The 23002-nt window shown below is 37.3% G+C and overlaps 1 protein-coding gene across 2 annotated transcripts in view; it reads left to right on the forward strand.

Annotated features, from left to right (window-relative positions):
• Positions 1-23002, forward strand: part of Rab3c (RAB3C, member RAS oncogene family) — a 243113-nt gene that overhangs the window by 121682 nt on the left and 98429 nt on the right. For both annotated transcript variants that reach the window (XM_047556905.1, XM_047556904.1), the window contains exon 3: positions 6516-6634. In XM_047556905.1, the coding sequence (XP_047412861.1) occupies positions 6516-6634 (119 nt within the window). The remainder of the gene's footprint in view (positions 1-6515; positions 6635-23002) is intronic.

Here is a 23002-nt window from a genome sequence, read left to right on the forward strand (position 1 = left end):
GATTAACTGCTGCAAGGAGAAAAGTTCCTATTTCATTCCAAAAATAAATATGCAAAATGAAAGCATAAAATATTTAAGCTTCTTATGTTGCTTGCTATTTTTATAAGACTAAATTTAATGCTGCTTTATGCCTATTTATGGAAATGAAAAAATAAACAGAACTTGGGGGAAATTACATCATACAAAAGAAATGATGTATAATAATCAACATTTGATTGTTTATATTTTTCAGGGAAATTTGTCTCCATAATCATCATTTTAAATGTTTTGTGAAACAGTATCACAATCATTTGGAGATGAAATTCCAACAAAACTAATGTATCATTTTTGCTCCATCAAGCAATACTGTTTAGTCATTCTAATAAGAATGACATGTATTAGAATAACCTGTATTGGAATGGATATAGCCATATCAATCAATAGATAATCTAACTTTTAAGGAATCAAGGTATAGCACAACACTTTTTAAATACAATTTAACCTAAGTGGGAGTATTGCATTTTAGCATTATCTTTCCTGATTTCACAGTGAGACTAAACTTCTCCACTTATAAGACCACTTATAATTTGCCATATTCATTTTTCTGTAACATAGTAAGAGGTTTATGTGTAGCTATGAAATTCGTGTTGCTTTCTCCCTGATTCTGAAGATTGCAAACTGGGTACAGTGACTGCTGTAATGAAGTATCATACAATGGGTGGCTCAAAATAGCAGAAATTTGGCCAGGTATGGTGGTGCATGCTTGTAATCCCAGCTACTAGGGAGGCTGAGGCTGGAGAATTGAAAATTCAAGGCCAGCTTGGGCAACTTAGCAAATGCTTTCTCAAATGTTTTTACGAAAGTAAAATGGGGCTGAGGACTTATTTATTTCAGTGGTAGAGTCTTGCTTAGCATGTGCAGAGCCCTGGGTTCAATACCCAGTACCAAAAAAACAAAACCTAAAAACAATCACACAAACCCAATTTTTTTTTTTAAGTCTCACAGCTCTGGGGGATAGAAATCTTAATTTAAGGTGTCAGCAGAGTCATGCTCTCTCTGTCTGCGCCTAGTTTATGGTGATGGGCACTCCTTTGCCTTCCTTTCACAGAAGTGGAACTTACATAGGAGCTAGTGGCATAGTCTGACAGAAGCATTACTGGTCTCTGCCTGTGCCACTCCATGGCCTTCTCTGTGCTTCCTCTATGTGCAACTTTTATTTTTTTTTATAAAGACATAGGATGAAGACCCACCTTAATCTGATATGACCTCGCTTTATCCTGATTGTGTTTGCAAAGACCCTTTCTCCAAATAAGGTCACATTCACAGGTTTGGAGAGGAGACCTTCAACATAGCTCTTTGGGGAACATAATACTCATAGCAGTAACCATGAATTAGAAGGCTTCATCTTGAGTTCAGTTGTCTCCACTATAATTTTAATGTGTTATTGTGTCTGGTTCTTTTAAAAAAAATAACTAGTTTTAGTTGTGGGCGGACACAATACCTTTATTTTGTTTTTATGTGGTACTGAGAATTGAACCCAGAGCCTCATGCATGCTAGGCAAGTGCTGTACCACTGAGCCACAACCCCAGCCCTATGTCTGGTTCTTTAGAAACAGTTTTTCACAACTTTAAATCTTTTGTGGATATGTAGGAAATATGAAGTTCTCATTAAACAAATTCTCTTAATGGGTAGAATTTTTAAATATGCAATATATGCCTAGAAGAGAGAGAATAAGTTTATCAAATCCCTGCCATGGTCCCTAACTAGTAATAACTTCCCTAAATGTTTGTAATTGACTTATAAATGAATAAGTCAGAGTTAATATTAAACTATACTGAGCATAATTTAATTTTCCTTTGATGTTTCCAAATGATTCCTTCAGGTAAAAGGTAGCAAAGTATTAGTTTAAAATCACCACTTGCTTGAATTCTAAATGACCACTTATTCTACTTTAAATCTTTGTGTCCAAAGAAACTCACTAGTGAAAGTGTGTTCTGTCTAGAATTACAGTCCCCCCACTTTTATTGACTCCCCCTCTTTATTACATTCTTTTCTTTAAGTTACTTTGTTGATCAGTTAACAACAGTGCATTTGATTTGCTTTCTCCACTTATAAAGTTACCTATTTAAACATGTACCAGGATTTTATGTCCTCTGATCTATTTTTATCTGTCTAGATAGTCACTGATTGTATTTTGATTGTGGTGGTATTATTTGAGTAATGGCTCTTTCCATTTCCCTCTAATGCAATACAGGAAGGAGTAAAAACCAAAACAAGAAACAAATTACAATATAACCCATACCTTACATATGAAAGCAATTCCCTCAATCTTGAAACTGTGTATTATCTCTGCATGACTTCAGAAGGGTTTGAGAATGCCATACATACACTTAAAAAAAAATTTCCATTGAGGAAGAAATTTGAAGGCAAACAAAGACAGAAATGCCAAAATTTTAATTGAAAAAGTTCCTGGCTACTACTTATCAAGCTGCTAATGTTTTCTGTTTTACAGTTCTTTTCCTGACAGATATTCAATTATTTGCTAATCAAACCTACCATTAAAGCCAAAAATTTCTCCTGAAATATGATTTGGATATCAAAATATTTAAATTAACTAAAATGAGTTTATTTTTCTTTAAAAAGAGGGAAAAGAAAGCTATTGCTCATGGAAGAAAAAAAAATTCATCTTTTAGTTACATTTATCTTTCTCATTTTCTCTGTGAAAGATTTCCAGTTGTGTTTTTCAATCATTAGATGCTTGCATTGATAGAAAATCAGCAGGTATCACCATTTATTATATTCATCTGGGGAGAGGAACTAGGCAAGTCAGTGTTTGGAGCCAGTTTCCTGAGCACAGTGAAAAGAGGCACATTATATAGTCAGTTATCTTCTGAGACTGTTCATGTTGAATTACATTAGTGGCACTTGACATTATAAAATGTTCTTTTCTTTCAAATATAACCTTCTGTCCTCATTAGTAAATGTCAAATGTAATGAAGTGTTTTTCTGACTTATTTTCTTCCTGATATAATGGAAGAAAATGCTAATGAGTTTGTAATCCAGAAATTGTTTTCAATATCCCAAACCAATACAATCAACTTAGTGTCTGTTTATTACATTAGTTTTTATTCTTTATATTCTCATTTAATTTGGAGGGAAATTTCCTCTTTGTATTTCTTATTACCCTTTCTCTACTTGGTACAATTTCTTATTCTCCCTGAGAGCTTTTAGGTGACAAATACCTCCAATTAGATTATGTTTCCAAGTTCAAATCAGAGTAATGTTGAAGATCAGGCCTCTTGCTGTGAGTTAAGTACTATCTAAAAGCTTTTACTTTTTTTTTTTCTTGAAAGCTGTTCCCTTTCTTACCCCCCACTCTCTTTTAATTTTGATGTAATAACTGTCCAACTCTGCAATTTCTAGCAGCTTCCTGTAACATTTCAATCACAATATAATGGAGCCTTGATTTCTTTCTGCTCTCTCAAAGTTTAAACACACCCACAAGGTGATATTGATGCATTTTGTAACACTTGAAGAAGTTTCGTGACTGTCACAATAAAGTCAACATCTTACAAAAAAGGGACGCTGTTCCCTGGAAAAGGTCAGGAAGAAAGAAAACAAGCCACAGTTTTCCAACACAACATTATTCAGTGTCTGTTCAAAATGTGCTTGACAGGAAGGGTCTAGGTCACCTTTAGCAGCGTCTGCAGTGCGTTGGCTGTGTCCTCTCTTGAGAAATCAGTGGAAAGCGGTATGTACAGCGAAGGCAGCAGGTGTGGAGCCCGTGCCAGTGCTATGCAATCAATGCCCAGAAGATACCCTACCAAGAGGAACGCCACTTAACGTTACTTCACAGTAGGCAAAATTAGAAAAAAAAATTTTTTTAAAAATAAGAAGGTTATATTTACAGATCATATGTTCCGGAAAATAGGAATCCAAGCCAAATGTGGGAACATCTTTAAGTAGACTGACTAGTTAGAAGGAATTCTGCTCCCTAGAGAAGAAAAGCATATTACAAAATCTCTGACTACGCCAGTTTTTTTGAAACACAGTCTATGGGAATTTGGTTCTGGCATTTTATCCACATTCTCTGGTTTAGTTAAATAGATATACTGTTAACCACATTAAATTTAACAAATAAAAAGATCAAGATAAGCATGACTAAAAAGATCCAGATAGGGCTGGGGAGATAGCTCAGTCGGTAGAGTGCTTGCCTTGCAAGCACAAGGCCCTGAGTTCGATTCCCAGCACCCAAAAAAAAAAAAAGAAAAAAAAGATCCAGATAAGCTTAAAATCAGTTTCTTTCTGCCTTGTGTGCTTGGCTCAATTATATGGAAAATGCTATCTCTATCATCTAGGTTTTCATCTGTAATATTTATAAAACATAGACAAAGCATAATAAAATATTCAAATAATTGCCAGGTAATTTCTATTATATTAGAATGTAATTAGGAAGCATTGCATTTCTACTATTAGGGTTTTGATTGAACTCCTTTTACTAATTAGTCATTTATGTGATTGTTTATTAATAATTTTTGAATATTTAATTTGAATATTTAACATTTTTCTTAATTATAACACTGCTTTGCATGTGAAAGATATTAATGTTTGTTGTCTCTGGAATAAGACAAACCTATTTCTCAATTTATCATTCAATTTTTATCACCTAAATTTTATTTATAACATTTTTTTAACTTCAAGAAATTTTCAAATACTGAAATTTGTCTTTTCTTTTTATTTTCTGCCATTGGAAGTCTGTTGTGAAAGATCTTCCCCACTACTTTTGCTTTGTTTCTGCTGTTTTGGATAGAGTGATTTGTTTTCATTCTACCATTGAAACCTTGTTTCTCTTTAATACTACATAACAAAAATCTTCTCATACACTCAACCTTATCCTTATTGCAAGAGTTGAATACAATTATTGTTGGCTTCCTGGAAAGTTATACTTTTGGCTTTAAGTTGCATTTCATAGCCCACATTCTCTATAATCATTCACTGGTCCTCAACGTCCTTTGATTGTCTTTCTCTAAACTTACAGAGTCAAATAGGAAATGCCACACACATGAGGAGGGAGTGGCGAATGTTTTGGGGTTTCTCCCTGTTGCCATGGTGGGGTAGAGGCAGCCAGAGGGTGACTATGGGGGAGCAGCCTCCTATCCAACATGAGCAACTACCAATAGTGACTCTATGAGACTTAACTTCATTCTGATGGTAAATATTAGCTCTCCCTTCAAGGCCTATTAGATCTTAGAGGCCACTGGAACACACTTTGCAAACAAAAGAGACACCTCAGGAATAAGGGGTGAAAGAAGATCCAGACTGAAATCAAAAACAAAGATATCATTTTTTCCAAAATGCTAAGCACCTAAAGAGTACTAGGAAAGAGAAGTCAGAGTTGAGTCTCCAGGGCAAGTGGCAAAAGAGAAAATCAAGGAGCATTCACATTATAAATGATATCTCAGATCCTGAGGGAACAAAGAGGTGGGAGTTGATTAAGTGGAGGAAACATTTCTTCAGCTACACTGTATGTGATATACAACAGCCATTTCCTTAAAGTGTCTGCCTCTGATTCCAAGATGTAAATGTTACATCTCTTTTGTAGGCATGCAACCCCAGTAAGCTGCTCTCTCCCATCTTGGGTTAGCCAAGCTCCCCACTTCACAGCAGTGAAAGCCAGTACTTGCCATTTATTAACCACCATTTGTGTGCTCTTCTGTGGGAAGCATGATATATGAATCAGTTCACGTAACCCTGACTTGCATTCTAAAATTCAGAAGGATTCAATTTACAGAGCTTCAGAAACTCGATCATATTCCCCTAGCTATCTAATGGGAGATCAGGAACCAAACTCAGCTGTCTAACTCAAAACCCACACACAGCATGAATTTTTATTCTCATTTTATAGTTGAATAAGGTCAGATTGAACTGTGGGTTCCCTAAAATCAGAAACATTTTCATAAACTTCCTATTTTCTGAACAGTGGCTTACATTAGTGGATTAATAACATAAGGAAGGAGCTAATATAGTCCTCTGGTTTTAAACTAAAGACCCACAAATTTTAGACATGTATACTTTCTATTTTTATTTCCTATAGTTAGATGTGGCTTAATGGAAGTGAACATATGTAGAAGGTACCTTGAGCTATATCTTTCCCCCAAAAAGAATTTTTCAGAGTATTTCAGAGTTGTCATGAAAATCATTAGGAAAAACAAGACAGAAAATATAGTTTTACATTGCCCATACATTTCTGATTCTCTGTTGTAATGGTTTGTGAAGTTATTAATCACTTCCAAAAACTGTATTGCCTTATTTCTTCTTTTTTATAACTATCATTTTTTAAAGTATATTTTCATTTGTAGATGGACATAATGCCTTTATTTATTTATTTATTTATTTATTTATTTATTTATTTTTATGTGGTGCTGAGGATGGAGCCCAGTGCCTCACATGAGCTAAGTAAGTTCTCTGCCACTAAGCCACAACCCTAGCTCTGTATTGCCTTATTTCTGAGAGATTATTATTGTTCTTTTTTTAGGACACAGCTGGCCAGGAAAGATACAGGACCATCACTACAGCTTATTATCGTGGGGCCATGGGCTTTATTTTAATGTACGACATCACAAATGAAGAATCCTTCAATGCAGTGCAAGATTGGTAAGTTACAGCAAACAGTACCATTAGGAATAAGGATGGTTTCCCATTCAGTTCGCTCTTCCTCCCCAAAGCAATGACTACACTGCAATGTAATATGTGTGTTTATTATACACTGCAATCTCACTCTGCTTCATAAGACAGAGAAATGATGGCTGTGCTCTGAACCATTATCAAGGGATTGGTAAGAAGTCATTCTGGTGATTTGTCTTCGTTTTTGTTCATTTCAGGACTTCACATCCTGTCATGCTTATTTCTGTGGAGACTAGTGCATTGCTTTTGATTGTTTTAATAAATAAGTGATGTTTAGAAATTTACTGTTCAAAAATAGAGATCTAGAAACAGTTGCACACAGGCCAAACCTGGCCCACCACTTGCTTTTTAAATAAAGTTTTACTGGAACAAGCCAGGTTCATTTGTTTATCGTCTATGATGCTTTCACACTGCAACAGCAGAATGAAGTAGCTACAACAGGAACCATATGGCATATGAAGCCTACAGCATTTTCTATCTGGCCATTTACAGAAAAAGTTTGCCAACTGGTTGTCTAGAAGATTTGTTAATTAGGTTATTCACACTGAAAACTTTCAAAGGATTGGGGTAAAAGGAAAGGAAAAACCTAAACCCTCTCTGACTCATGGCTCTCTCCAACCTTCCAATAATACTCTGTCCATAATGAGTATGATTTGCAGTGGGGATTACTGAAGCAGCTGCAGATTCCCTCATCCTGTCCCACCAGCAACTCAGGAGGGGACAGAATAACCAAGGAGTGGTCATGAATTCCTGCTGCAGAGATGAAAGAGGCTGTTTTTCTCTGGAAAGAGCCAGAGTCTAACTTAGGCTTTCTGTGATACTGGAGGGGAGATGGATCTCCCATTGGTTATGGTCAGGACTGAGGAAAGAAACTGACTCTACGTAGTCACAATTCATGTTTTGGGGTATTGTTGGGCAATGAACAACTAAAACAGTGTTCTTGCTTTGTAGTTGCTTTTATTCTCTAAGTTAATTTTATCCAAAATGATATTTTGTACCTACTTATCATCAGCTTGTTGGGGTCAGATGTTATTACAAACTTCGATTTGCTTTAGGTTATTTATTTTAAATTTTTCACATGGGAAGGCACATCTTTCTTATATATACATACACTATGTATGAAATAATAATCATTGACAATGGAAAATTAAAAAATAGTTACAAACTGAAAAAAAGATTAAGATCTATATAAAAAATAATTATCATGCATGGAAGAACACTTAAAAACCTTTATAGAACACTGAATATTATAAAATTGTCAGTCGGTTTTCTTCAAATTTATGCAGAAATTCAAGGCACTCCCAGTTCCAAATCAGTGCATTTGGTACAAAATGGAATGACATAGAAAGTTCAGAGACAGACACAAATCTACATGTGGATTTAGTTTCTGATAAAAGTAGTGTTTGAATTAGTGCCAGAAAGGATTGTTCAGTGTATAGCGTTATGGTATCTAAGTAATTGCTGTGCAAAACTGTGGCATATATATGTCATGCACAATGGCAGTTTTAACCTTGACGTTTAACCACTGCTGAAAGTTGTCGAGACCCTTTGCTCCCAGGTAGGAAATGTTCAAGAATGAAGTTTCAGACTTCAGGGTTACAAATTCTGTTTGCACCTATAGTTTTTCGTGCTCTATTGTTTGTTGAATGTGATTTGAATACATGGAGGCCATGTTGAGCTCATAAAACCAAATGGCAATAACATCAGGAACCACACCACCAGTACCCCTGACTCTGGCATCAGAAGAGGCAGGGAGGGGCTCAGCTTCTCACGCCTCCTCATGCCTTGTCCTCTGCAACCCAACAATCCAGCTTTTAACACGCATCAGTACTCATGCTTCCTCACATGCCAGCAGACCATCTGCCCCATCCCAGTGTTCTTACTTCTCACATTATCTACTTAACCCTATTTGACTCACTTTTTCCTTTTTAAGTTCTGTTCCAATCTAGTGAAAGATACTTTTTCCAGATTATTCTTGTCTCTCGGTGACCACTCCTCTTTCTCCTTCCAAATTGCATCCCTTCCTCCCCTCAGCTGAGGATAAGTGAGTCCCCATAACTTTCTTCCTGGGTGTGTTCTCTGTGTCCTTGATTGACTTACCATTTTCACAACTCCATTCATCACATTTGGTAGTTCCCAAATTTAAATTTCTTCTGTCCTCTGTCTGTAAACTGCTGTCCTGCATACCCAAAATATTTCTCCACCTGGACATCCTGTTGGTGTCTCAAAATCAATTACCTTCACCTGAAACTACTCATTTTCCTGACATCATTATTTCTGTTCCTTGCAACCAAATACCCTATACTCAGAGTCCACCGTGAATCCCACTCTAACTTTCAATCATCCCAGTCTGGGGTCAGGTCATACATGCTGACTTTTCTGAATATCTTTTGAACCTACTCCTGCCTTTCCATTCCTTCTTTGACCATCCTTGCTCAATTTCTTACTTCGTTTTGCTTCTACTCTCATTAGAACCTTCAAACTGATCTTGTTTGTTTTAGATTTGTTTCTGTCCCAATCCATCCTATGCCACTGCTGCTGTAAGATTCTTCTAAAAACAATTCTGAAGATCATGGAAGACCCCTATCCAAAAGTCATGACTCACCTTGCCTCCTGAAGTAACTAAAACTTTCCCTGCCCTACTTCAGATATACCACATCATGATACCATTACATATGGACAGCTTCATTTCTCACTATTCCAGAGGCAACAGGAAACATTGTTTCTAGAACCCAGCCCATATTTCTCAATTTTTATACTTTTTTCTTTTATGTAGCCCTTGGCTTTGCATATATTTTTCTACAAGCTCCTACTCCACTTATCCCGGTTGACAAAATTTGTCCAAAGCCAACAAAGTCCAGCATATAAGCCAGCATTTACCTACTCACTTTTTTATCCACAATTGTCTGATCATTGGTTTATTATTTTTTTTAAATTTGTTCTGCAAACATTTATTGAGCACATACTCTTTGAGAGCCAATCTGCCAGACATCGTGTTTAGAAGCTATGACAGCATTTACTATCTAAGTTAGTGGATCCACCATCATCCCATTATCTGATGCCGAAATTTGAGCCAAGACTGATTTCTCACTTTTGCCCTACACCTTTCACTAACCACAATGTTCAATCACTCTGGCTTTTTCGGTGGCTCTTAAATCTATTCCTCTCCTTTCATCCTAGTGCCACGTCCTAATTCAGACTGTCACATAGGAACGTTCTTTTTTAGAAATATTTTGGGTGCAGTATAATTATACATAATGGTAGCATTCATTGTGATGTATTTGTACATGTACATAACACAATTTGGTCAATTTCATTTCTCATTACTTTCACTTTCCCTCCTCTCTTCCCTCCCCCTGATCTCCTTTCTTTACTCTGCTGTTTTCCCTTCTATTTTCATGGGCTTCCCCTCCCTTTTTTCCTTTCTAACTTCCACATGTAAGAGAAAACATTTTTTTTTTTTCTGGAATTGGGGATTGAATACAGAGGAGCTTTGCCACCAAGATACATTCCGATCCCTTTTTATTTTATTTATTTATTTATTTTGCAATACTGGGAATGAAACTCGGGATGCTCTACCATGGGACTACATCTCCAGCTCTTTTTAAATTTTTATTTATTTATTTATTTATTTATTTATTTATTTTTTATTTAATTTTGAGACAGGCAGCTTGTGAAGTTGCCCAGGCAAGCCTGCAAGTTGCAATCTTCCTGCCTCAGCCACCAGACTGGCTGGGAAAGTCACAAACCACCATGCTTGACACATTGAGGAACTTTTCTATCTTGTCTCCTCCTTTCCTTTTACTTTAAAAATAAATGTTAGTAATGCCCTGTCAGTGTTTAGGGAGCATATGTGAATCACCTGTGGAGTTTTGACAACATGTACACCCCACCTCCACACTACCCTACTAAACCACATTTCCCATGGCAAATAAGGGCATATTTTCAAAGCTGTACAAATGACTCTGAAACCCATTTCTGGTCAAGACCATTGGTTTAGAATTAAATGCAAACTACTGTGATGGATAATGTACCTCCACGTAGCTATTTCATTGCCATCATTTCCTGCCACTCCCTGCCATTGACTCTAACTCTCCACCAGATAGACCCTTCCTCAGTTCACAAAGGTTTATCCTTTCACTGCATTTGTTCCTTTGCCTAGCGTAGCTTCTTGTTACCATTCCAAATTTCTCTTCACTTCTAAACTCAGCTCAAACGTCAGCATTTCTATGGAGCTTGGAAGTACATTGCCGCCCCTTTTCCTATCCATCTCTGTTCACAGCGTCCACCGGCACCCTCGACTCTGTGTCCATGCTAAGTTAGCACTTTCTGCAGATCAATAAAGAACCTAGTAACTGCTGTTGTTTCCTGATTATGTTTTGTCATGTGTATTGGATTTTAGGTTCATTAATCTTTTCTCCCCATGTTTAATACAGTACAATCCAATATATCAATATATGTTCTCTTTTCTTTTCTATTTTTTTTGTGTGGTAAAATCCACACAACAGTTTATCATCTTAATCATTTTGGTGTGTCCAGTTCAATGGTATTAAATGCGTTCATATTATGTAACCATCACTACCACCCATCTCCAAAACCCTTTTTATCTTGCAAAGCTGATATATACTTATTAATATAGTATGTTAATAGTATACTAATAGTACACATTAATAGTATAGTTTTAGTTGCCACTAAACAGTAATTCCCCATTTCCTTCTCCCCCTAGCTCCTGGCAGCCCCAATTCTCCTCTCTGCCCCTATGATTTTGACGACTCTACTTCATACAAGTGGAATCATACAGTATTTGTCTTTTTGTAATTGGCTTATTTCACTTCTTTTGTACTCCTTAAGGTTTCACCAATTTTGTAGCATGTGTCAGAATTTCTTTCTCTTTTAAGGATGAAGAATATTCCAGAGTATATATATATTTTATTCATAAATATATCTGTATATATATATATATATAATATATTTTTAAAAATATCCAAGGAACTATAGAGAATTTCATTCTTACCTAATTTCGCAATGGAAAATATGAAAATTAGTTCAGAATGACATACTTAGGAATTCAGGGTTCTATTCTTCCTCTCAACAAAAGATTTAAGTTTGTATGTATTGCTACTATGACACTAATTATATTCAGCTCTTGTTTTTCTTAAGTATATACTCATGTTAAGTCCCTATTAGACTATAAATTATTTGTAGGGAAAGACATTCTTACTTGTTTGTATTCGCTCTTAACAGAATAACTAGCACAAAATGGGTATTTTAAAATCATTCTAAATTGAAGTAAAAGTAAAAAGAAAAAAAAGCACAACTCATCAAAAACCTTGGGGCATGTTTAAGGAATAAGAACAGACTTATATAGTTTAATAAAATACAATGGAGGAAAACAATCCAGGGCAGCAACTTGAACTTGCTTTACCTGATGGCATTATTGAGAGGTTGGGGCAGGGGTGGGGAGGCTTGCTGATATTCAGGGATGGCCCACACCACAGGGACTAAGGTATTCCAGAGAAACAAGCACAAAGGGACACATTCTTTAAATTACTGGTTTCCAAGTGCTGATTTTTAGGGTTAAAAAATACAGAAAAATAAATAAAACGAAAAGAAAAAATTAAATAGAACCGATTTGCAACTGATTTTTCAGATACTCTTCCTAAAAAAAATTTAAAAAAAAAAGGTACTTCAGTGATACAGAGAGAAAAAGAAAACCTGTCGACTGTGACTTCAACAAAATCCTTTAACTATAGGGAGAATTAGATTTGTTACATTTCTTAAAATTTTATTACACACAAGTGCTTTCTGTTTAGGATAAGACAAGTAGGGAGATTTTGAGAGAATAGTGGCAGCTAACAGATTGGAAAAAATGGAGGCTGTTCCTTTTTAAAGATGCATTAGACTATGCTTTGAATTTTCCAATGTGATTTATTTGAGGAGTTATCAAATCATCATCTTTAATTTGGCCAAAGTCCCCAGTTCTATAAAATTAATACAAAATTAAGCTTACTATGAACTTATTCATAAATTTACCTAGAATCTATGGAGTTTCAAAAAGAATGAGAGAGACTAAACACAAAAGATGGGTTTTAATCATGTGGTTAACACAACAGGAGTAGAAAGTAACTCCCCAGAATCAGGAGAGAATGTTCATTTTAGCCATTGTTCCCTAGAAACAGGGAGGAAAAAGCTTATGCACTGATACTTTATTGTCAAGTACAGTACCAGTGAAGCAAGTGGTGCTGACTGGCCATTCGTACTGAAAACTGCACCGGCTATGGTGTTCTTCAGATGTGCCTGTTGCTGAAAATGCATGTAATCACCTTCAGGACCAGGCTGATCTACCAGATCTCCATTTGCTTAAACCTGCAGTGTTCGAGGGAGAAAACTGCAGGGAGATATAGAGGCAAGAGCAGCAATCTGATGGTTACCTGGTCTTGGGGAAACAGAGGATACCCCTTTTGTGAAAACCAAGCATCTGTGCTTGGAATCTTCCAATAGGATTTATTCAAGAAATAAATTAATGAATGATTTTTTTTTAAAGAAACAGGTTCCAAATAGGTTAAATAATTACAAAACAACTGAGATCACCATTGAAAATCCAACTCTCTTTGAAGATGATTTTTCCCCCAGAGGACTTACAGTCAGAGAATTTACAGGGTCTCAGTTGGAACGTGATCTCAAATATACGGAATTTGGATAAGTTGTCCTGGTTCTTTCTAAAAGTCTGGCACTGTGACTCAAAATGTCTACACATGTTGCAGTGCATTTTAATTTGATTTAAAAATCTTCCCCATCCATGAGTTTAACATCCTTCTATTATAAATGTAGCAGGGCCACAGGCTGCTGTGTTTCCTGTTGGAGAACACCCCCTACCCTGCTTCTTATTTATTTACATTTTGCTTTTTATGACACAGTGAAGAACTATAAATATAAGGGGTTTTTTTTTTGAAGCAGGAAATCTGGTGAGCAGATTGATATCCACCAGACTGAGGATAAAAGTCTAACACTATCTTCCCACGAATTTTAAATAATTCATTTCTGTGACATTCAGGGTACCAATGCAGATGTGCTGGAACCAGAGTGAAATTTCACCTTCAGACAGTCTCTTCCTTGGAGATTTCTCTTTCCTTTCCCCTCCAAAAATATATAGCACCCTTAAGGTGATCTCACTTTAAACACAGAAGAATTTTGACCTGATAATAACTAAGATATGAAGAGCAATTGCTAAGCTCATCAGGGTTCCTAATCTCTTCCGAGGCTCCTACCAACTTTCAAATCAGTTGTGTCACAGCTTGGAGGGGACAGTGATATGATTAAAGAGGACATCTGACCCCAGACTCTAACCACCACCCCACATAGGACCTAAAGGGGTTTCCTCTGTCTCCCTGGATGTTGATGACTACATTTCTTTTTGTGGATCTGACCCACCATCAAACATTTTTTCCTGTACAGATAACCCTCTGATGTATTTTCCATATTAATAAATTATAACACCCAAAACTTTAGAATTAATCTTAATTCCTCATTTTCTCAGACCCCACATCCAGACCTTCAAAAAATACTGTCATATCTTGGATCTAATATAAAAAAATGCAGCCTATTGTTTTTATTCACGGTATTTAGGACCTCCTAAGTCACTACAGACACTGAGTTAGTGAATACCAAGCCATGTCCCTTAAGATAACACAGGTCTGCCAGCCTCTGGTCCCACATTTTGCTTATTATTACATAACCATGTTTTGTACGTGTTTCTGCTGAAAGACACTTTGTTTAATACAAGGCTGATTTGTTAACATTGAACTCCTAACAAAAGTACTATCACTCACACCTAGAGGAAGCTTATCCAATACCCATATCACCTCCCTGAGACACATCACAGCCGCCTTGTGCCCAGCAACACCAAGCGGCACTTTAGCACTGTGCTTAGGGTCCATTGCACACAGTGCAAACAAACAAAAAAGCACAGCAAGTGTGAAAAGTATGGCACCAAACAGACTGTAAATAGGTACCTGTTTGCAGTATAAAATCTGAAACCAGAAAACAGGTGGCCCTATTCAGTCTCAGGATGTTTACAGGTCCTGGGGGTTAGAGCTTCATATGCTGCTGCTATTTTGTTGTTGTTATTTATTTTTGCAGTGAGGTATTAGAAACAATTCAGCACACAACACCTTGCTGTCACCTGCTTCTGTGGCCATGATCTCTTTTCTGAATTGTTAGAATAGCCTAATTGGATTCCCTGCTTCCACCACTGCCTCTGTTCCTAAAATCTTCCCAGAACTGGAGCAATACTGAGCTTTCTGAACTATGAATCAGATTGGATCACTCCTCTGATTTAAAAGTTCAAAGCATTTCATTTCTCCCACATTGAAGCCAAACTCCTTACAATACTGCATAGGACCCCAAGTGATTTACCAGTGCTTTTCCACCCTCCCCTACAGCTACTCTCCCTCTCTGAACACTCATTGGCCACACCTGCTTCTTTGATATTCCTAGAGCACAGAAGACATGCCTTTATCTCAGAGCATTAGCATCTGTTACTCCATTGCCTAGAAGTCTCTTCTCTGGTAGCCATATAGGCCCCTCTGACCTCCTCACCTTCTTTATGTCTTCTCTGTAATGTCACCTTCTCAGGAAAGTTTCTTCATATTGAAGACCCCATTTCATGTTGTACTTCCTATCCACTCTCTCTGCTTTATGCTTTTTCCACAGCACTAGTCATCTTCTGACATATTTATAATTTACTTCTAATCTTGTTTACTGGCTGTCTCCTCAACAAGAATTCAAACTTCACTGGACAGGGATTTCTGTCCCTTTTATTCAGTATGATATCTGCTGGGTCTGAAATAGTTCCTGGCATGTATGAGATGTTCAACAAACATTTGTCAAATGAATGAATGTATGAATTACAGAAAGAGAAGCATATAAGTCTGGGTCTTATTCATGTTGGGTCTCCATAATCTAGCACAAGTCTAAGCACATATCACTTATATTTTTCAACAAAAAGATTGATGACTAATGGCTGAAATAATGTCAGACCAACATGAAGAAATCATATCAGTGATCTCAATTCAAATCATGTAAGGTGACACTGCCTATTTTGTTTTGGGGGGGAGGATACTGGAGATTGAACCCAGGGGTAGTCTAACACTAATCTACTTCTGCAGCACCTTTTTTTTTTTTTTTTTTTTTTTTTTTTTTTTTTGAGACAGATTGGTTTTGATCTTGAGATCCTTCCGCCTCAGCTTTCCGAGTAGCTGGGATCACAGGCGTGTACCATTGCACCTGACAGCACTGCCCAATTTACCAAGACTTTGACTATTTAATGAGACTCCACCCCTTCCCAGAAAGATAGGATATGAGTAGGATTGGAAAAGAGAAACCAAAATGTGACTTATCTTCCAGATTGGGCAGTGTGGCTGCTTAGTTACTATAGCACGTTTCATCCCTAAAACAGTTTTGCTTTATTTGTCTTGAGAGGAGTGTATTGTGGAATGTATCAGTAAAATTAAAGTGCAGCACCTAGAAAGAGCCAAACATGTCATCTAACTCAAAGGGAAGTTTCTACTCATCCCTTATGGGCTTTGTTCAAAGTTCCTCTTATGATTTCCATCCAATTGGCCAACTTTCTGCTTTTGGGTTTTTGTTTTGTTTTGTTTTGTTTTGCTTTTATTGTTGTTTTCTACTCATTCCATTTGCTGCCTTGGACCCAACAAATTTCCCAGGCTGGCCCCTAAAATAACAATTAACTCCATTGCAGAAATGTAAAAAAAAACATAAAGAGACCTTTTTTTTTTTTTTTCTTTAAATATATTTTCTTTTTTTTTTTTTTAGTGGTGCTGGGGTTTGAACCCAGGGCCTTGTGCTTGCAAGGCAATCACTCTACTGACTGAGCTATATCCCCAGCCCAAGAAGTCTCAATTAAGCATTTCATTTACCCAATGTCTGCCCAGACCAAAGAAGCAAATCTGGGTATATATTATGGTCACAGAGAATTATGTTTGTATGCATATGTGTGGTCTTTGCTAAGAAATAGCAAATGGCTTAAGGACTGAGACTTGCATAAGCAATAAATATGCTGATTATATATGCAGAAGGAGGTCAGGGCATAGAGGAGACATTTGTACTGTATGACCTCAAAAGTGATAATATTTCTTAAATATTGACATTAAAGTGAAGAATAGAAGCTAAATTCTGGTAGATGCAGCGTTAGCCCAGTCAGGCTGTATAAGGAATTTAAAGATTAAATAAAAGATTTAGACACTTAAGTCAAAGGTATGTAAATATAATTGCTATTTGTTTTGTTTTACTTGAATTCTGAGCTCCTCTGGTCTCTATTTATCATATCATCTCTTCTTTGAAATTACCTACCCTTGGGGGTAGATTTGCTTCATGGACAATAATTATACCTATCACAGAACTTCTCATAAAAGGATACACTTTCTAGCTCCAGATATTCAGTTTGGTTCCTAAATAGTACTGTTAATAACTGACATTTCAAAGTAAAGCTGTGGGTTACTGATGATCTCTTTTGGAAAACAGGTTTAGGCTTTAAAAATGAATGGTGATACTTGTGACATACTTGGATCTTCCCAGTGCCTTCAGGTTCACCATGAACATGCTTTCCATCCAGTCTGCTTTCTGACCTCAAGAATATGTTTTATACCACCTTCTTCCTAACACTGGTATTTGTTTTGCATTTGCCCAGTCTCTAAGTAAGTATGCACCCAGTCACTGCTTGTGAAAAGAGTACAAGGATCAAGTCTTCTGAATCTAAATTGACCCAACCCCAACCTAATCTCTACCTATTCCAAGTCTAGAACACTGCTGCATCTAGGGCTCTTTATTCTAGGTAGAGAATTCTGGTGCTCCACTTATTCATTTATCTTTGTAGTGACTTGGTCATTCAAATTTGCAGTTCAGTTAATTAAGGCAATTATCTTAATTATCAGTTATAAACCAACTGTCCTATAATCCCTCTCCTTAACAACAACCAAAAATTAAAGAAAACTATTCAAAAGAGAAAATTAGAATAACAGCACATTAGTCATGATCAACCCAGAACATAGGTCATGGTCTATGATGTCTGATTCCATTACTTTTAGACAGAGTCCATGTTAAGTGTTCTCATCTTTCCTTTCTGCCTCATCAGAGTAAGAGCAAGAATCATGGTGTAAGTAAGAGAACCTGTAAGCAGACCAACTAATGTCACAGTCTCTGTGACCTCAATCTCCTGTTCTTTGCTCACAGAATGACACCTGAACAGTCTCACGTAAACTCTGTTACATTCTGTAAACCAATTCGTACTTGTAAATATCAAATGAATTTTTAAAATAGTATTCCCTCTTGTAACATACTGAAAGCAACAACTAATGGATGGCAGAAAAGGGAAGAGATCTCACAAGACCTGAATAGTTACCTAGGTGTTTTCAAATTTTTGTTTAATTAATATCCTTAGTCATTAAAATGTTTTTGATTAGTCATCCCAATGCATGGCTACTCAAAGATAGCCATACTCAAGGTCCAGGGCAAAGCTCTTCCCAAGTTTGCCCTTACTTCAGATACCAGCCACAAGTCTGTAGTCCACCCTAGATTCACCCTCACTTCAGACCAGCTAGCTACAAATTTAGAATTTCCCATGACTGTTCTTGGGTTCAGTAGTCACAGAATTCAAGAAAATGCCACACTTGTAATTGCAACTTTATTATCGCAAATAGATAGAAATCAGAACCAACTAGAGAGTGAGATACATGGGGAGGGATCTGATAGAGTTCTAAACCCAAAGCTTTTGAAATCCTCAGGGACATATTACCCTCCTGGCACGTTGACATGTGACACTATGCAGAATATTGACCAAGGTTTGGGAAGTTTACCAAAACCTTGGTGTCCAGAAGTTTTATTGGGATACTATGATCTATGCATAATTGGTTGAATCACAATCTACATGATTGGACTCGATTTCCAAACTACCTCCCCTCCTTGGCAGTGGACCTAAGACCACATGGCTCAAAATTCCAACTGTTTAATAATGTTTTTATTCTTTCTGGCATGGCCAGCTCCTATCATGAGTCATCTCATTAGCATAAAATAGCAGTTATTCTGGAAGGAACCCACCATGACAAATGAAGACACTCCAATTGACTTGGAAATTCCTAGGATGTACAGGAACAGAGAACAAAGGTCAGCCAAATGTTTTATGACATGTCCATTTTATTTATAAATAATAATCACATCTACAATCCAAATTATAAATTATAAAATATAGATGTTCAAAATGGCAAGTTAAATATTTATTTAGAAATCAATAAAAAACTGGAAACTATGGATTTCTAGCACCCTTGTGAAAGACTGTATTGTAGAAGACTCCCCTGAAAGTACCCTACAAGGAGCCTGTGAGGCCGACCGAAGTGCACATCAGAGGCAGGGTCCCTAGCCTGTCTCCCTGGCCCTCAAGTACTCCTGTTTGCATCTCAAATTCCCCTTGACCTTCCTTCCCATTCTTGCCCTTGTTTGTGTCCCAAATGTTTCTGTTCAAATCAGTGGCTTCCTTTGCATTGAAGCAAAACATAGTGATAAGGCTAGTATGACAGGGTCATTGTAATATAGCCCTCATCAAAATGCCTGTGTCGAAATGTCAGAATGGCCTCTTCTTATTAGCAAATAGTAGAACAACAAATATTTTGACCCCCATTCTATCCATAACCCCATCGCTCATCAAAACCCTTCTTTCAACTTCACATCCTTTGAATTCCCCAAGGCTTGATACTAAACATGACATTTTTATAAATTTTCTACATGGCATTCAAGGAGTTAAGTATAATAGAAACTAGATATCTCCCAGCACTTCCTAATTGCATATCAAATATTTAAGTAACTTGAAAACAGAGGCTTTGCTACAATTGAAATTATTTCCTTATCGTTCCATTTTTTATAAACTATGAATTTTAAATATGCATATTAATATGGTAATTTATGTAAATCTTTGCCTTCATATTTTGTATTCTGGAGATGAGTCCTTTCTGAATTGATGGAGCACAGAGGTTTACATTCTGTGACCTTATAATATGTACTGAAAAGTACCAAATATGACTTAATTTATGTAGCTGAATAGGACAGCTTATCATAGGAAAAATTTCCTTAAGCAATGAGGAAAACTTCCTTTCATTTTTTTTTTTTTAATTCTCTCAATTTAAAACTAACAGAGATTGGAATCTGGGGAGGAATGGAAAAAGGCAGAAAGAAGAAAGTCCATGTGAGAACAGGGTGATTAGTAAAAACTCCATTTTGAGAAGGAAAGAGACAAAGAGCAAACAGGCCGAGAGTCCCAGGGCTGGTGAAGAGAACCCTGGAGGTTTTGAAAATGGTTACTTAGGTCCCTTGCCTCTGCGAGAGATAAATCTACCAGACTCAGATACCATGTAACCTTTGGAACTGGACAGTACTTAGCCTTTCTCAGTTTCACTTGACTAAATCAAAAATAAGGAAAGAATTCCTAACAGACAAGATGGCTAGGCCATGAGGAATAGAGAGAAGATGTACCCCGGCACTGGAGGGCTTTTAGCCCTTAGATCTGTATCAGCGGGTAGTCTGGCGTCTCGGCTGCATGTTAGAATCACCTGGAGACCTTTTCTGGAGGTGTATTTCCTCGCAGTGCCAGCTCAAGCATAATCTTTGCCATTGCAAGCCTGGCATGGGATATTTAAAAAAATCTCAAGTGATGGTAATGTCAAGTCACATTGGAAAGGCACAAGTTTTCCCAACATAATACTTTGGTCACATATTATTGGAATTGGGACTCTTGTGTATTAATAGTAATTTTCTGGGAAAATACAAATACGTCTTATAAGTTTCTTAACCTTTTCTGAAGCCAGATTTTGCGGAGTGACTTCTTATTCTCCCACCTCTACAATCGATGCCTTAAAATTTGGACAGGAGCTTATTGCTGATTATTTGGCAGTGTTCCTCAGACTCTGTGTTTCAGATAGGCACACAGCACAGAGTTTGGGCCTAGATCAGAAATTCAAACTGAAATATTTGGACCCACAGGATTGAGGTAACAAGTTCTGTGGGTCATTAGCAAACAGGACCAGTGTTGGACCAGCTGCTTTCTGAGACAGGGGCTCATTCTAGACTTTCTCCCATCACGAGAAGGACAGGCTTAAACCTATGGGATGAATCAAGAAGTATCCCCTGGAAAGGGTAAGAGAGGCAATGATGAGAAATAAGTTTTTCTACCAAAGATTTATCATCAGTGTGACCTCTACAGAGTTCCCAGGCCTTTGTCGGCCATCTGAGAAGCCCACAATAGGCTATATGTATCTTACATGATTTTGTTCTTTCATTGGAGGGCATTTTGCATGAAGTTCACAGAAGAGAATACCACAATTAATCATTTCCTGCTTTCTCGGACTTCAGAATCTTAAAGAGAAAGTAAGACATGCAGTGCCCTCATCATTAGGCCAGTGTTACTGAAGCAAGCCCCTTTTATCCTGTCTTTCAGCCCATGTCTTCCTTCACCCTCCCTTCCTATTGCCTGGGTTTTCACATCACCTTCTGATTTTCAAAGCCCCCATCCTCCCAGGCCTACCTCTGGGAAGTAGATGAGGTGTAATGACCCATTCTGGCCACACCAGACCATGAGCTGTTACTCATAGGTAATCTGCTCCCTGCTACCTCATTTGTTCCATGAGGATGCCGGTCTCCTTTCCTTTCTGCTGACCTCCGCATCTTCCCCATCCTCTACAGATCACCTCAACTACATGCCCCATCCTTGAGAATGGGGATAAGGCCTGGTGAGTCCAGCCAGGAGGCAGGTGTTCCTTAAATATCTTCCTTTCCTGTCTTGTGGTCGTGATCTGTTACCCCTTTAGGATTCCCTTATACCGTCCCTTATGCATTGCATAATCATGTCTCTTTCATTCTGCCTTATGGGATCACTGTTTACTTGTCCATTTCTTCAACTATGCTTTAAGGATTTTTTTGTTTTTGTTTGTGTTTTTGTTTTGGTACTGTAGATTGAACTCAGGGCCCTTGATCACCAAGCCACATCCCCAGCTCTGTTTTGTATTTCATTGAGAGACGAGGTGTCACTGAGTAGCTTAGTGCCTCACTTTTGCTGGGGCTGGCTTTGAACTCGACATCCTCCTGCCTCAGCCTCCCAAGTTGCTGGGATTACCGGTGTGCACCTCTGCGCCTGGCTTGCTTTAAGGTTCTTGATGGGTGAGTAGAAATCAGGTTCGTCCCTATGTTACCCAAATCTCTCAAGGAACCTTACACTTAGCAGACACTCGATTAATATTTAACTGATAAAAATGAATGAAAGAGAAAACAAGGGTTCCTGACCATCCTTAACCTACATTAATCCTGCAGGGTTTTATCTTTATCTAAACAACTCCCTTTTTGCTAATTGCTTTGATACTTTCTAGGGATTAATTGAATTAAAACAATTCACAGGATATATAAGTTGACGATTGATGTGATAAGGTCAATGGGAACATTTGTACTTTAAAATGGCAGTTTGCTATCCCCAGACTAATTTCCAATTTCTGAAGGATTTATGAAGAGCATAACCAGAAGGGTCTTTGTGCTCCTTACTGAAGCTAGGAAAAAATAACATGAAAAAAAAAAAAAAAAGAAAAGAAAGAAATTAAAAGAACATCACCTCCCATTTCAGGCAAGTTGCCATCCTTTCTGTAAACTAGTGTGTCAGGGAGTCAATTCACAGGGCAGCATTATTTGAGACATTCTCAGGAAGCCCACCCTTGTCATCCCCTGTTCAAGGAGCTCCACATTATGTGGGATCTAAGGGAAACAAAGACATCACTGAAAGGGAGGAATGGGTTTCATACTGAATTTTCTAACTGAGAATCAGGAGCAGCTAATGAAGAGGGTTGCTGAACATATATGCCCACACACGTAGCCACCCTTATGCTATTTCAAGAAAACTACATGTGGTAGCTCCAGTTCAACATGAAGGACTTTGATTTATGACTTCTCATTAGCAGCCACTACACAGTTCTCTACCATGCTGCATAATAATTAACTCATCCATAAAGTACACGTTTGACAACCAGGATGGAAAGCAATATTTGTTGCATGCTACCTCTGTGGCTGCAAAGGGAATTCACACAATTTTTCTGAAATCAAGAATCTGTTTATCTTGATGAAATAAGGAAGTGTTTCATCAAGATGTTTTGTGAATCAGATGTGCTAACAGATTCTGAAAGGATTTCAAAACTGCAATACTCTGTAAATGTAGAAATTGTTTTATTTCAATAATTACTGTTGATGCTTATTTCATTGATTCCTGTTTCTAGATCAGAAAACTGTTTGATTGGT

This window comes from Sciurus carolinensis, chromosome 6, assembly GCF_902686445.1.
Source record: "Sciurus carolinensis chromosome 6, mSciCar1.2, whole genome shotgun sequence".
Lineage (NCBI taxonomy): Eukaryota > Metazoa > Chordata > Mammalia > Rodentia > Sciuridae > Sciurus > Sciurus carolinensis.